General features: G+C 54.0%; 1 protein-coding gene across 3 annotated transcripts in view; it reads right to left on the reverse strand.

Moving 5' to 3' along the window:
- Positions 1–14289, reverse strand: part of ACSF3 (acyl-CoA synthetase family member 3) — a 50978-nt gene that overhangs the window by 20127 nt on the left and 16562 nt on the right. For all 3 annotated transcript variants that reach the window (XM_084215232.1, XM_084215234.1, XM_084215233.1), the window contains exon 6: positions 9973–10085. In XM_084215232.1, coding sequence (XP_084071358.1) covers positions 9973–10085 — 113 coding nt within the window. The remainder of the gene's footprint in view (positions 1–9972; positions 10086–14289) is intronic.

The raw sequence follows: 14289 nt of genomic DNA on the forward strand, positions 1-14289 counted from the left end.
AAAACAGAGAGGCCGTGACGTTATCTTAATAGGATTTTGCTTGCTGCACTCGGAGTGTCACCGGCACCGCTCCCAGCGTGGCACAGGGGCACAGACAGCCCGGCACTGCTCCCCCACAGCAGCAATTCAAATCCAAGGTTCATGGCATTTATTTCCTCCAACCCCCTGTGCCTGATCCCCCTGCAGTCCCAGGTACACCACGCTGGCTGGCTCTGGGAGCAGGGATGGCAGCACACAGCTGGGGTGGTTCTTTCCTCTCTCGCTTCAATCCTGGTGGCTCTTGTTGTTCCAGCACAGCTCGACGGCACGAGCAGCTGCTGGAGGCATCCCACTGCTGAGTGCACGGATCTCCCCCTCTCCCAGGGCCACATTTTAATGCATTCCAGCAAGTTTAACACCCAGGCACAGCGTGGCCCTGAAGGTTGTTAGAGAGCTCCCTGCTCTAAAGCCAGTCGAGCTGGACCAGCCGGCTCACGAGATAAGATTCCATTTTCCATGCATGGAAATAAAAGGTTGTAATAAATCCTTTGAAGGCCTAAATCTGGGTGATTAGAAAATGCATATTTCCCCTCTCCCCGTTCCCATTTTACCTCTTTATTAGGAGGGTGGTTTGTAAAGAGCTGGGAATCCCTGCCTGGCACTGGGCCCTGGGATTTGTTCAAAGGGGCCGTTTGTTTCCTGCGGTCTCTGCCCCGCGCTCCGCCGGGAGCTGCAGCACGGAGCTTTAATGGATCTAATGGAATTAGGGAAGGCTCTGAGCTGCCTGTCCTTCTCTGGGAAGCAGGGAGGGCACGGTGGATTCCTAAGCAGAAACATGTGGGAGACACAGAGGGGAAGCTGGAAGGTGAGGTTTGAGGAGGTGAGAGCATGTTCTTGGGCTGGGGACTGGGAGGAGGACAGACTTTTAGGAGAAAACCCAAATACCTTCAGGCTGCAAACAGGTTTTAGAGAGATCCACTCAAACTCTACCAGATTCCTCCTTCCCCCTTCACCCCCCAAATACTCACAGAGTCATGGAAGTGTCTGGGTTGGGAGGACTTCAAAGTTTGTCCAGTGCCACCATGTGCAGAGACACCTTCCCCTATCCCAGGGTGCTCCAAGCCCTGTCCAGCCTGGCCTTGGACACTTCCAGGGATCCAGGGGCAGCCACAGCTGCTCTGGGCACCTGTGCCAGGGCCTGCCCACCCTCACAGAGAAGGATCTCTCCCTGATATCCCATCTAAGCCTACATCTTTTCAGTTTAAAGCCCCTCCCTGTGTCCTGTCCCTCCATCCCTTGTCCTCAGTCCCTCTCCAGCTCTCCTGGAGCCCCTCTAGGCCCTGGAAGGGGCTCTGAGCTCTCCCTGGAGCCTTCTCCTGCACAGGGACCTGAAGTTGGTTTTGCTGAACCTCTTTCCTGCTGGAGCACCAAAGGCTATGGATCAGAGCATCATCTCTCGGCAGGGACCTCAAAAAGGACTTTGTAACTCCATGAAGCAAAAGCATTTTGACTTGTGGGGAGGAAAGAAATGCTTCTGCAGCCCTGCCTCCTCCCTGCTGTGCTGCTCGGCTTGGAAGTGCTTGGCATTTTTCCCCACCTTGTAAATAAATGATTACTGTGATCAAAATAATTAAGCAACTGAGCCCTAAAGTGACTAATAGAAGACAATAATTTATGTATGTGAGGTTTATGGAAGTGACGGAGCCCTTTTACCTCTTCTGCCAGAGAAGTCACTTTTTCCTGGTGTTTGTTGGGTTTTTTTAACATATCAGAGCACAGGAAATGATACAACAAAGCCTGAAGGACAGATCCAGCTCTGTCCTGCACCACAAGTCAGGTTCCCCACTCCTCTGCTGGACCTTAACTGCCACCAGCACCTCCAGACACCTCCCTGTCCCCTCCATCACCCCTTCAAGGCTTTGGTGGCCCAGAGCTTTGTCCCAGAATCCCAGGATCACTGAGGCTGGAAAAGAGCTTCAGGATCATGGAGTCCAAGCTGTGCTCAATCCCCACCTTGTCCCCAGTGCTGGGTGCCACCTCCAGGAGTTCCTTGGACACCTCCAGGGATGGGGACTCCAAACCTCCCTGGGCAGCCCCTGCCAATGAACAACCCTTTCCATTATGAAATTCCTGCTGGTGTCCAGCCTGAGCCTCCCCTGGCACAGCTTGAAGCTCTTTCCCCTTGTCCTGTCCCTGTTCCCTGGGAGCAGAGCCAAACCCCCTGGCTGTCCCCTTCTGTCAGGGAGCTGTGGACATGCAGAGGATCCCCCCTGAGCCTCCTTTTCTCCAGGCAGAACACAGCATCCAACAGCTCAGCCCCTGCTGATCTGGAGAGAGCAGGGCAGCTCCAGGCCTGGCCCAGACTCTGCTTTTCCAGATCACACCACAGCCAGGCCTGGTGTGGGAGGTGAGGACCTGCTCACCTGCCTCCTGCAGGAACCTGCTCGCCAGTGCCTTTAATCACCATCTCCCAGGGCCTCACTGGAATGGATGTCCTAGGACTGGGAGGTGTGTTAGAGCATTACCAAATTCCCAGGCAACCTGAACTTTCCTGCACATTCCTAATTAAAAATTCCCTGCTAAGTTGCCTGGTTTTGTAAAGGCATTATGGTTCCTTGGAGCTCCGTGTCCTGCAGCATCCACACAAGCCTGGCAGGAGGCAATTTAGACACAGAACAATTTTCCTCCTGCTGGAAAAAGGCAGATTTCTGCTCCTCAGGGACACAGCATAGAGAGAGTAAGGAAAAAATAAAACCCCAACCTAAAAACCCCAAGCTCAGGCTGTAATCTGCGAGGCCACATTTCACATCTGTTTTTGCAATGTTAACTTTTATAAAAGGGCTGGGAATAACACAATCCATTTACTTTTCATTTTGGAGAGTTATAAATTTAAAAGCAAGGCTGGTGCACAGTGGAGCTGGAACGCTGAAACTTATTTTCAAACAACCCAACCCTCTACTTACAGCAAATGTTGCTCCACTGAAAACAAAAGTGATTGTCTATATTTTTAAGCAATACTGATTTTTTTTAGGTTACCAGCCTGATCAGCTCCAGATGATCCCAAAAGCACGACAGAAAACAAGCCAAGCTTGGGAAAGGCCAGCTCTCCCCACAGTTGTTCCATGGACACAGAACTTCTTGATCTATATTAACACCATAAATTAAATGTGTAACGCTGTTGCAGAGATGCCAGATGCTCTCCACGCTGCTGTTCTCATCCCTGTCCTTTGCAGGCTCCCTGGGATAATGAACGAGGTGAGATGTCAGCACATCTTCCCACTGCCCCTGCTCTCCTCCTTGGGGAAGGCTCCTCATGTGCCCTCAGCTGATTCTGGGGCAGGCAGAGGACCAGGCAAGGACTCCATTAGTGGCCCACCGTTGGTTTGGTTTCCTTCAGCCTGCCCTAAAAGTGCAGTCTGGGGGCTGTGATGAGCTGTGACTGCACAAACACTGCCCGGGACCTCCACCTGCTCCCTGTGCTGAGCATCCCCTGCTCCCCTGGCTGCCAGAACCCCGACACTGAGACAGTTCCTCCCCTTTCACCCTCTGCTTCAGCACCTCCCCACCATGTCCAGGGCTCTCCCCAAATCCTCCCTCAGCTACAAACAGCAATGTTCTAGTGGAAGGTGTCCCTGCCCATGGACGAGGTAAGCTCCATCCTTCCAACCCAAACCAGTCTGGGATGTTGTGGAAGAACAAAACAACAACAAAGAGATTCACAGAGGTCCTGAGGGTGCTGTGATAAACTCCTGTGGAAAAAGGGTTCCTCTTGACAGATGGATTCAACTTCCATGTGCAAGGAAATATTCTCCTGGAATCGAGGCTGTCCTTGTGACAGGAAGAGTTTTCAGCTGAGAAACAAGGGAAGATGATGCTACTGCAACCTCTGCCTCTACTTTTACTACCAGGAAGAAATAAAACAGAACTATGGCCACAAATTAAAAAAAAAAAAACAAAAAAACAACCAAAAAAACAGAGGGCAGACAGAAAGAAGGAAGGAGATATAAATACATCTGAGAATGGAATCAATGCCTGAGTTGAGTAAGGAACAGCATGTGATCAATGAGAAGCTGCTAAAATGTTTATACAGGAACAAAAGCAGCCTGGGCAACAAAGTGGAGACTCTTGAATTACTTGGTCAGGACACAAAACAGGATGCTGAGGAGATGAGAGAAATATGGCAAAAAAAAAAAAAAACAAACCAGGAACACACACAAGTGCAGTGTCCAGCACTGAGAGGGCTTTGGAAGGAGCTGAGGCAAATGGAAAATGGGAATAAATGCAGAGTGTTTTTATCAAAGGTGGACTGTGCCAGAAATCCTGAGGGTTGGGGTTGCAGCGAGAAGAAAAGCTGCAGATCTAATCCAGACTGCCTTCAACAACACATTCCCCACACTGCCTGATGGAAGGGATCATGGAGCTGAGGGAAAGCTCCTCGTGGGAGACGGACTGGGGATGCTGGAGGTAAAGTTCACCATCCAGGTACCAATACATGAGGATGGGATGGAGCAGGGATAAGAAAACCAACAAAAAACTGGAGGAGAGCTGCTCTGGAAGTGCAGGAGCACTGAGAACAAGGAATGAACTGGTCTAGGCTGAGGCCTGAATGGGATAGGACAGGAACAATCCAAGTGTTCCTTCAGTTGTTCCTCTGGGACAGGCAGAGACAGGACTGGCCATTCTCAGGAATGCCAGGCACAGGGGGCACATGCCCATCTCTGGCCTCTGGAGAAGGGCCAGCTGCAGCCTCACCAGCTGTTCTGGGACACCTGGATGGCTGAGGAGACTCCCACAGGGATTCTCATACCCCAAGTCCCCAGACCCCTACCAACAAGGGGCAGCAGCCAGGGTGTGCCCAGTCCTCCAAGACGACCCTGGCAGCTCAGTGGGCACCACCCCACGGGCTCTGAAGAGATCTGGGATGAACACGAGCGAGGCGGAGCCACCCCTGGTCCCCTCTAAGGGACATCGACAGCCGAGAGCTGCAGTCACAACCACGGGGGACAGAGGCAGCTGCCCCCAGCCCCGCCGAGGCGCTGGCAAGCAGCAGCGAGCTGGGAGCAGATGGCACAGCCACGGGGGGCGCGGGGAGGAGGGGACAGAGATGCTGGTGGCTTTCGGGAGGGACGGCCACAGCCGAGCCGGTTCCCGTCCAGCACGACAGCTTGCATATGGATAAACGAGATAATTACAACCTTTGGAAGGGGGGGAGGCCCGTGGCACGGCGTCCTCCTGCTGCCAGCTCCTGCCAGCCGGCCGTCCCCACGCTCCCTCCGCAGCCTCGGCGAGGAAATTGCTCGCCATAAAAGCCCTGGCTGCAGCCCTGCCTCGGCTACAGCTGGGAAGCCATTTAGCTATTGATAGCCCCCCATTGTCAGCACTAGGGATGGGCTTTGGTGAGAGAGAGCAATTTGGGAATGATGAAAAAGAAAAAAGAAAAAAAAAAAAAAAAAGAGAAATCCAACAAAAATGACAACCCAAAAAAGCCAACAAACAAACAAGGGAAGAAGGAGAGAGACAATACCCGACAGCTTGCAGGGTTTCCAGGCCTCTGCCAGCTGGGAAGCTGAGCGTATGAAATATGCATTGCACTGAACAAAGCAAACTGAAACGTTTCAGAGCTGGAGAGCTGTAACCCTTTCCTGGGCACCACAGCCACAGGGAGAGCTGCCAAAAATTCAGGGGAAAACACCCCATGGGAAGAAGCACCCCGGGCTGTGGGTAAGGATTACTGAGCCTGAAGGGTCAGATGGGCTCAGCAGGCAGCTGCCTAAGGAAGGTGGGAGCTGAGGAACTTCTCTGGATGCCAGTGGCTCCAGGAGCAGGATGTGGGATGACCCAGGGCAGGCCAAGCTGTGCTGTCCCTCACACCCACTTGCACAGCTCTGCTCCCAGTGATGTAGGAGGAGAAGCCTTTCTCCCAGGGCTCCCAGAGCAGCACTTCTGCATGGGACAGCTCTGCATCCCCCAGCCCTGCACAGGCAGGAGTGAGGACACAGTTGGAGCTGTGACTCGGATGGCACTGTCACCTGCTGGCCTTGCTGGCCTGTCACAGGTGTCCCCAGGCTGCTGCACAGCCCTGGCTGGAGCAGCCAGAGCAGAGGGGATGCGTCAGGCTGGAGCACCTCATGTGGGTGTTGGCAGCCCCGGGTACACAACACCCAGAGGAAGCAGCACAGGACAGGCTGAAATCCTGAGCAAACAGGATGAACAGAGCACAGGGCTCCTGAGAGGAGACTGAAGGAAAGGAATCCAAAAGAAATCTCCAATCAAGGGATGGGAGAAAATGCAGGGCAGAACAGAGATCCAGCAAACTTTCAGCTAAGTAGATTATTGATCTTCAGGGTGTGCCAGGAACCAGCTTTGCAAATTACAGCGGTCCCCTGCCGCAAGCTCAGGCAGTTACCGGATGGCAGAGCAGGAACACTCCCCAGCGCCCTGCTCCTGCCACCGCCTCCTCCTCCTCTGCTCCTGTTCGGATCGCACATGTCCAAAGGGCACCGGCACGAGAGGAAAGGCAGAGACGGTGTTAGTGGGGAAGGAACAGCTCGGAGAACGCCGGCTGAGGGGGGAGCAGGAGGCAGGAGCCAGCCCAGCGCGGGCGGGGAAGGCGCTGACCCTGCGGGGCTCCGCGCGCAATTCCCTCGGCAAGGGCAGCGCTCTCTGCTCGCTGTAGCGAGGGCTCTGCAGGCGCAGCCGAGGTGTGAACGCCTCGCAGACTGATCTGAGGATGCCTCAGCCCCGGCACAGAGATCACCTGCTCCTAGGAGCCCGGGGGGAGAGATGGCTCAGAGCCCAACTCCTGCTGGGGTGCTCAGCATCCCACTGGATCAGCCCCATGGGGCTTGAATCGCGGAATCACGGAATATCCTGAGCTGGAAGGGACCCACAAGGATCATCAATGCAACCCCAGCCCTGCACAGACACCACAAACAATCCCACCCTGGTATTCCCTGAGAGCATTGCCCAGACTCTCCTGGAGCTCTGGCAGCCTCGGGCCGTGCCCATTCCCTGGGGAGCCTGGGCAGTGCCAGCACCCTCTGGGGGAAAAACCTTTCCTGATATCCAACCTAAACCTCCCTGGCACAGCTCCAGCCACTCCCTGGGTGCTGTCCCCAGGGGACACTAGAGGGAAGAGCCCTCTGCTGCCCCTCCTGAGGACACTCAAGACCCCTGAGGTCTCCCCTCAGTCTCCTCCAGCCCTCAACCAGCAGAAGGCTCAGAGCCCTCCTGGGAGGGAGGTGAGGAAGGATTTGTTCATCCTTCTCACAGGAGGCAAGGGAAAGGCCACGGGGTTATCTGGCGGCACAGGCAGGGTGACACCATCCCTGGGCCAGCCCCTGTGCCGTGGAGGAGCTGGTTTTAACAAAGCTGGGCCTTTCCTGGGCTGCTGGGGCATGAGGAGCAGTCGGACTGTCAGATCCGCCTCATTTTAAATAAATTCCACTGAGGTTGTCTCTGCTGACATGAATTATTAACCAAGCATGATGCACACAGTGCCAGCAGCAACGGCTGGGGCGGGCACTGAGCAGGTGAGGCTCTGCCTGGGACCGCAGGTGTGAGGCACAGGAATTCCAGCATCCCTGGGAGCAGAGGTGTTGTCACCATGGCTGCCACCTGGTCACGCCAGGGAAAGTCACACTCCGTGCCCAGGGCACACAAACTCCAAACTCCTGGCATCTCCACTCATCCATCTGTGCCAACACATGCTGGGAGCAGGGACTGCTTTTCCCACCTTGTGACAGTCCCAGGGACAGAGGCAGCTGGCTCTGCTCTGCTCCTGGAAATGTTGTGGATGTCCTGGAGGATCCCAGCCAGCCACTGCCTCCTAGGGTGGCCTGAACAGATGGGACCATTGCTCTCCCTTTCAGCCTGAAGAAACTCCCAGTTAAACTGGGACAAGAGGAATGGTGGGTGAGATAGGGACAGCTTTTCAGAGAGGAACCAACCCATGAGCCAATGCTCAGAGGCAAATTACCACCTCCCCACACCCTCCCCTGCTGATGACTTGAGAATTCACCAGAACTTTCTAAAGGTCCCCAGGGGAGAGCCTGACGGAAAGTGAACCATCAGCAAGGGGCAGGGAGCCAAGGCCAGCACTGGTGGGAGCTCCTGCAAGAATTGTGAGCTCTGGGTATGGACCACACTGGGGACTGCAGGGTGCAGGTGAGAAATCACCAGGATAAAGGGCAATTCCTCTGCCCCCCAAATAAACCCAAGCAGCCTGAAGCCAGAGGAAAGAGGAGAGTTATGTGGATCTCAGCTCTGTGAAGCCCTGGGGAGGTGCTGGGCTTCCAGCACCAGACACAGATCAACTGGGCTCCCCCTCTCTGGTCACTCAGCGCAATGAGAAGGAAGGGGAAAGAGTACTGAGCAGAAAAAATAACATTCCATATTTTTTCCTCTCATAATTCTGTAGAACAACATCCACATTTCATCCTGGAAGGAGCTGCACTTCGGGGATTCTCGTGTCTGAGACCTAATTTGTAAAGCGCCCAGGGATCCCTGAGGGGAAAAAAGCATTATAGGATCATTATTAAAAGGGACACGTTATATTTCATGTCTCAGTTCCACACAAGTGGAAAAAAAAAGGCCAAGAGCCAACTCTGGGATCAGAGGACAAACCTGTGAAATATAACACACATCCAGGAAGTGACAAAAACAGGACATGAGGACCCTCCTGCTTTGCCCACTGCTCGGCCATGCCACAGCAGTGACACAAAGTAAGAGCAGCAAAGAGGGTTTTTTTTAATAAAAGCCACAATCTGTGGTCCCTCTCAGCTGTCCCCTGGGCTGTTTTACAAGCCTGGGGTGGATCCAGCTCTTACAGCATCAGAACACAAAACACAACCTGAGCACAGCCCACCCACGGGGCTGCCTGTGATCCTGCTGGCTCCTCCACCTGCCACCAGATAATTTAGACAAAAAAAGATTTTCTTGAGCCTCTCAGCAGTGCTTACACCAGCAGTGACTCTGCCACAGCCCTTTCAAACCCTCAGCCTGTAGGTGGCTGGATGAGAAGCCATTTCCCAGGGGAATGAGCAAAGGAACCTGTTTCAGGTTGAATCTCACTCCTGCCTGTGTCCCACCCAAGCGGTGTCACTGCTGGGGTCACTCCTGTCACACAGCATTTATCTGCTCAGCCAAGCCCAGACATCAGCAGAGCAGCACAACACCCACAGTAAGGGTGTGGAGGGGAGGGGGCAGGAATGCAGACCCTGCTCAGCCACTTCTGGGGCAAGAGGCGGCCTGGACCTTGGGCTGGGGCTGCTGCAGCAGCAGGGAACACTCAGCACCCAGCACTGGGGTAGATTACGGTTCCCATCCCAGATACCTGACCTCTGGCACACCAGAACTGCAGGGGCAGGTAGCATGTGGAGCTCAGCATGGAGCTTGACTTCCATGGAAACCTGACGGGTTTCCCCCAGTGCTGTTTCAAAATGAGTGCAACCCCCAAGGCCACCAGTCCTGTCCTTCCAAGCACAGAATCATGGAATGGTTTGGGTTGGGAGGGACCTTAAAGCTCATCTCATTCCACAGGCAGGGATCTTCCACTAGACCTGGTGTTCAGAGTGGAATAGAATTGGTTTAGATTGGATATTGGGAAGGAATTCTCGCCTGTGAGGATGGCGCAGGTGCCCAGGAAAGCTGTGGCTGCTCTTGGATCCCTGGCAGTGTCCAAGGCCAGGCTGGACACTGGGGCTTGAAGCACCCTGGGCTAGTGGGAGGGGTCCCTGCCTATGGCAGGGGTGGGGTTGGATGGGCTTTGAGGTCCCTTCCAACCCTGTCCATTCCATGATTGTACGGACAGCACTTGTCCAGTCCATAAAGCACCACGGCTACAGGAACCCACCAACAAGTACAACAAACTGTCACTGAATTCTGGGAGCAGGAGCAGCACAAGCCTCGGCCTCTCAGAGGCTGGGAAGGAGAGACCTTTCCCTGAGAGGAGACCTTTTCAAAGTGAAGCAGTGGAGGAGAAGGAGGCAGTACCTGTGTGCAGTTCTCATCGCCCTGGGCGTGGATGGTGTAGGAGCGGGCGCCGCCGCTCAGGGTCTCGCTGGCGATGCGCACTGCCACGCCGGGCAGCGGGGTGCCCACGGAACCTGGGGGGACAGCAGCATGGACATGGGGCACAGCAGGGAAAGCACACAGGCAGGGATGCAAACAGCAGCTGCTCCTCTAGCAATGGCACCTGCAGGCTGTGCTGGCCTAAAGGACTTCCTAGCTGCGGGTATCCCTCCAGGAAGGCGCCGATCCCACTGTGGGTCAGAGCAGGCAGTGCTGGGAATGCCTCTGAACACAAACGTGTCTCCAGCCCTGAACAGACCCTCTTGGCCACTCTTTGAATACATCTGCACCTCTTCAGAGCTCGGGAATGAAGCTGCTGCTGCTTTTTTTTGTTTAAAGAAAAAAAAGAAAGGCACTACAAAACCTACACAAAACTGTAAAAAGCAAGAGCACAGCAATTACTCGGCTCCTCTGCAGCCTGCACCTGACAGGGAGGCAAAGGCTTAACAGCTGAGAATTGTCAGGGATTATCTCAGTTTTAGGAGACATCAATAGACTGGATAGAAAACATCACAGGAGAAAAGCAGGGATCAAATCCACCCTGTTCTTCCACAGGTTTTAATTTCAAAGCCAAGGAGCTGACACAGTGTCACAACGATCACTACTGAGGTCCAAGCTGCATCTGGGACCCAGAGCTCCCCATCCTGCAGCTTTCCCACTCCCTGGCAAAGTTCAGGGCCTGTTCTTGCTGGGGAGCACCTCAGAGCTCAGCAGAGAGGGCAGCTCTGTTCCTGTGACCTGTGGGATGGGCAGCAGATCTCAGCAGGTCTCACTCGGCCTCTCGATGGCCTCTCATTCCTGTGACAGAATGGGGCCTGTGACCTTCACCCCCTGTGAGCAGGGAGAGGGACAGCAGCTCAGAGCAACCTGTGGCTCAGCAGGACTGAGTTTCATTTGGAGAAGGACTTTTCACAAGGGCCTGGAGTAGCAGGACAAGGGGGAATGGCTTCCCACTGCCATAGGGCAGGGTTAGATGGGATATCAGGGAGAAATCCTTCCCTGTGAGAGTGGGCAGGCCCTGGCACAGGTGCCCAGAGAAGCTGTGGCTGCCCCTGGATCCCTGGAAGTGTCCAAGGCCAGGCTGGATGGGGCTTGGAGCAGCCTGGGCTGGTGGAAGGTGCCCCTGCCCAGGGCAGGGGGGATGGAACAGAAGAGCTGAGGGACCCCTTCCAAACCAAACCATTCTGTGATTCTATAAATTGGTAACTGTGCTCTTTAAAGGATGATCAATTTTTTACCCTGAGGTGCCTCCAGTTGATGCTTTCCAGGTCTGCAGAATCACCTTGACACTGGGAATTCACTAGAGCAGGGAGTGCAGGACCTGTCTTCCTCTTGTTGCTCGTATTTCAGGCATTTGGGTTCAAGTGGCATTTTCCCTGTCCTGGTCTCACTCTCCTGTTGAAGCCCTGGAGATCTGCTATCTGTGACATCATGATTTTGTCTGCTACATTGGTCAGTTGCCATGGAAATGGATATGTCGTCGTAGCCCAGATTTATGGCATCCCTGCAGGATCAGCCAGGAGCAGATGGGCTATGAGGGAGTGAGATTTTATTGCAGCAAAACTACCCGAACAATTAGCAAATCTGGCTGGAAATAAACACAAAGCGACGTGGCAGCCCCATGATCCGTGGCTGCTCTGCTCAGAACTGCCTTTGGCACTCTGGTCAGCCAGCACAGGCACGTCCTCCCCTCACCACCAGCACCCCTGGGCTGCTCCCACCTCCAGGCCAAACACTGCCAGGAATCAGAGACACAGGGCTGCAGCAGGGCAAGGAGGGAGCCACGAGCCAGAAGTGTCCTGAGGTACAGTGCTGAGGTATTTATGGAATCAGAGAATCACAGAAGTTGGATCCCACAAGGATCATCAAGTCCAGCTCCTGGCTCTGCACAGGACAACCCTAAAAATCACACCATATGTGTTATAAACAATCTTGCACCTGCCATGGGAGGCTCCAAGAGGCCTCAAAGCAACTAACAAGTCACAGAAAACACCCTCAGTGTTGCATGGAAGGTTGCTGGAGCCACCTTCTAGACTTCTGTGGGAACAGTTTCTCCAGGGTGAAAAACTGTGTGTGAACAGACTCCAATCTGCCCACAAAACATGGCACGTCTGTGGGCAGGCACCACAGAGTCAGTCCTGGAAAGCTCACGGAGGGAGCAGAAACCAATGCAAGGAACTGCCAGGGGCTCTCACAGCCTTGCAATTTTTCAAATCAAGATCACCCAGGTGCCTTCCTGGAAGATGCTCCTTCCCTGGATGCAAGCTGCTGACCTCAACATGGAAACGGGCAGAGATTCATGGGCAGCAGGATTCCAGGATTAGTGCCCACTGCTGGTCCCAGCCCTTGGGAATGAGACACCAAAGATCAGCACAGGGCTGGCACAGAGGAGGTGACATGTTCCCCACACAGTGCTTCAGATCACAGTTACTAACACAGCCCCACCAGCTCCTCTCCTACTTGGCTGAAATAAAACCAGCATGTAAAACAAGTCCCTGGTGGAGAGCTGCTTCCTTATGTTTCTGTCTGGAGAAGCTTTTCTGGTATTTAGGAAAAGTGACAAACTTTGAAATCAACATCTGTAAAGGCTGAAAAAGCCCCTACCATCGATTAGAGCTTCACAAACCTGACAGGATTAATAGAATTTGTGCAAAAACAATGACTGGAGCTTCCCAGGCCCATCCACCGTGTCAAAACACACCCTGTGCCAACTCCAACAGGTCAGCAGAAATCTGGGCCCGCTCCCAAAGGAGCAGCCCAGGAGGTCCTGCCTTCATCAAGCCACAGTTGGGGTGATCAAAAGGGGTCAACACTCTGCACTGGCTTCCTTTTTCCCCCAGCCATAATCCTGAGGGGAAACTGGGGAGCAATCTCTGCTCCTTCCCCTCTGCATCCCTCCAGTTTGCAGACTCCTGGATGTTAAGCAATGCTGGCACCTCGCCCGCGGTGTCACCGCGCCGCAGGCAGGAGGGGGTGACACCGCTCTGCTTTCACCCCCTCTCCTCTGTTTAAAAAAGTTGTCAGCTCTTCCCAGATAAATTTAATTGGCCCCGTGCTCTGTGTCCTTCGGTATCTGGGTAGCTGGTGCTGCTGTGTCCCGGGAGGATTGGAGCAGGCCAACGATAAGGCACTCAAGGATCTCACTGTCAACAATACACGGAGTCCCCGCTGTAGCAGCTATTAGCTGCCTCTGATCTAAACCTCCAATTAAAGTGGTGATTAGGCCCAGTGAGGCATTCTCCGGCCATGAATTATTCATCTCCCTTCACAGTAACAGCACCAGGGGGGATTAGAATGAGAGCTGGTGAAAACAGAGGCATTTTAAGCAGGGTTTTAACCATATACAAGCAAACATTTATCTTTCAAATCTTTCATCTTTGCTGTTTCTGGAAATTAAAGCTCCCACACCCCATCCCGGCCCCTTCAGACCTGTGCTGTGGGTGGAGAGTGGGGAACACACTGCTGGTGACATCGCTGGGGACACGGGCAGGATGGGCAGGGTCCAAGGACTCACCTTTCTCCTGCCACACCAAGTGTCTGCAAGAGGGCAAGGGAAGCCCCACGATCTCTCCTCAGAGGCTCATGAGTCACAGAATGGTTTGGAAAGGGCCTTAAAGCTCATTTCATTCCACCCCCTGTCATGGGCAGGGACACCTTCCACTGTCCCAGCTTGCTCCCAGCCCTGTCCAGCCTGGCCTTGGGCACTGCCAGGGACCCAGGGGCAGCCACAGCTGCTCTGGGCACCCAGAGAAGGGCCTCACCACCATCACAGCCAAGAATTTCTTACTAATATCCAATCTAAACCTAAAGTTAATTGTGAAGCCATTCCCCCTTGTCTTGTCACTCCAGGCCCTTGTCCAAAGTCCCACTCCATCTTCCTTGTAGGTCCTTTCAGGAACTGGAAGGCCTCAATTAGGTCACCCCAAAGCCCTCCCTTCTCCAGGCTGAACAATCCCAATTCTCTCAGCAGAGGTGCTCCATTCCTCTGACCCTCCTCCTGCCTCCTCTGGGCTCACTCCAACAGGTCAAAGCAGGGGAGAAGGTCATGTGCTGCTCCCACTCCAGGAGAGACCCTCTGGCAGATGTCCCCTGTTCCCAGCCCACCATCAGCTGCCTCTGGGATCTCTGTGGTACCTGGTGACCTCCTACCCAGCCCCTAACAGGGCACTAGATCAAAAGCTTTTTCACAGCTCCAGTAAATTATGCCTCAGCTTCACCCATCTGCTTCCCAGCTGACAC

The sequence above is a fragment of the Fringilla coelebs genome (genome assembly GCF_963513975.1).
Source record: "Fringilla coelebs genome assembly, chromosome: 14".
Taxonomy (NCBI): Eukaryota; Metazoa; Chordata; class Aves; order Passeriformes; family Fringillidae; genus Fringilla; species Fringilla coelebs.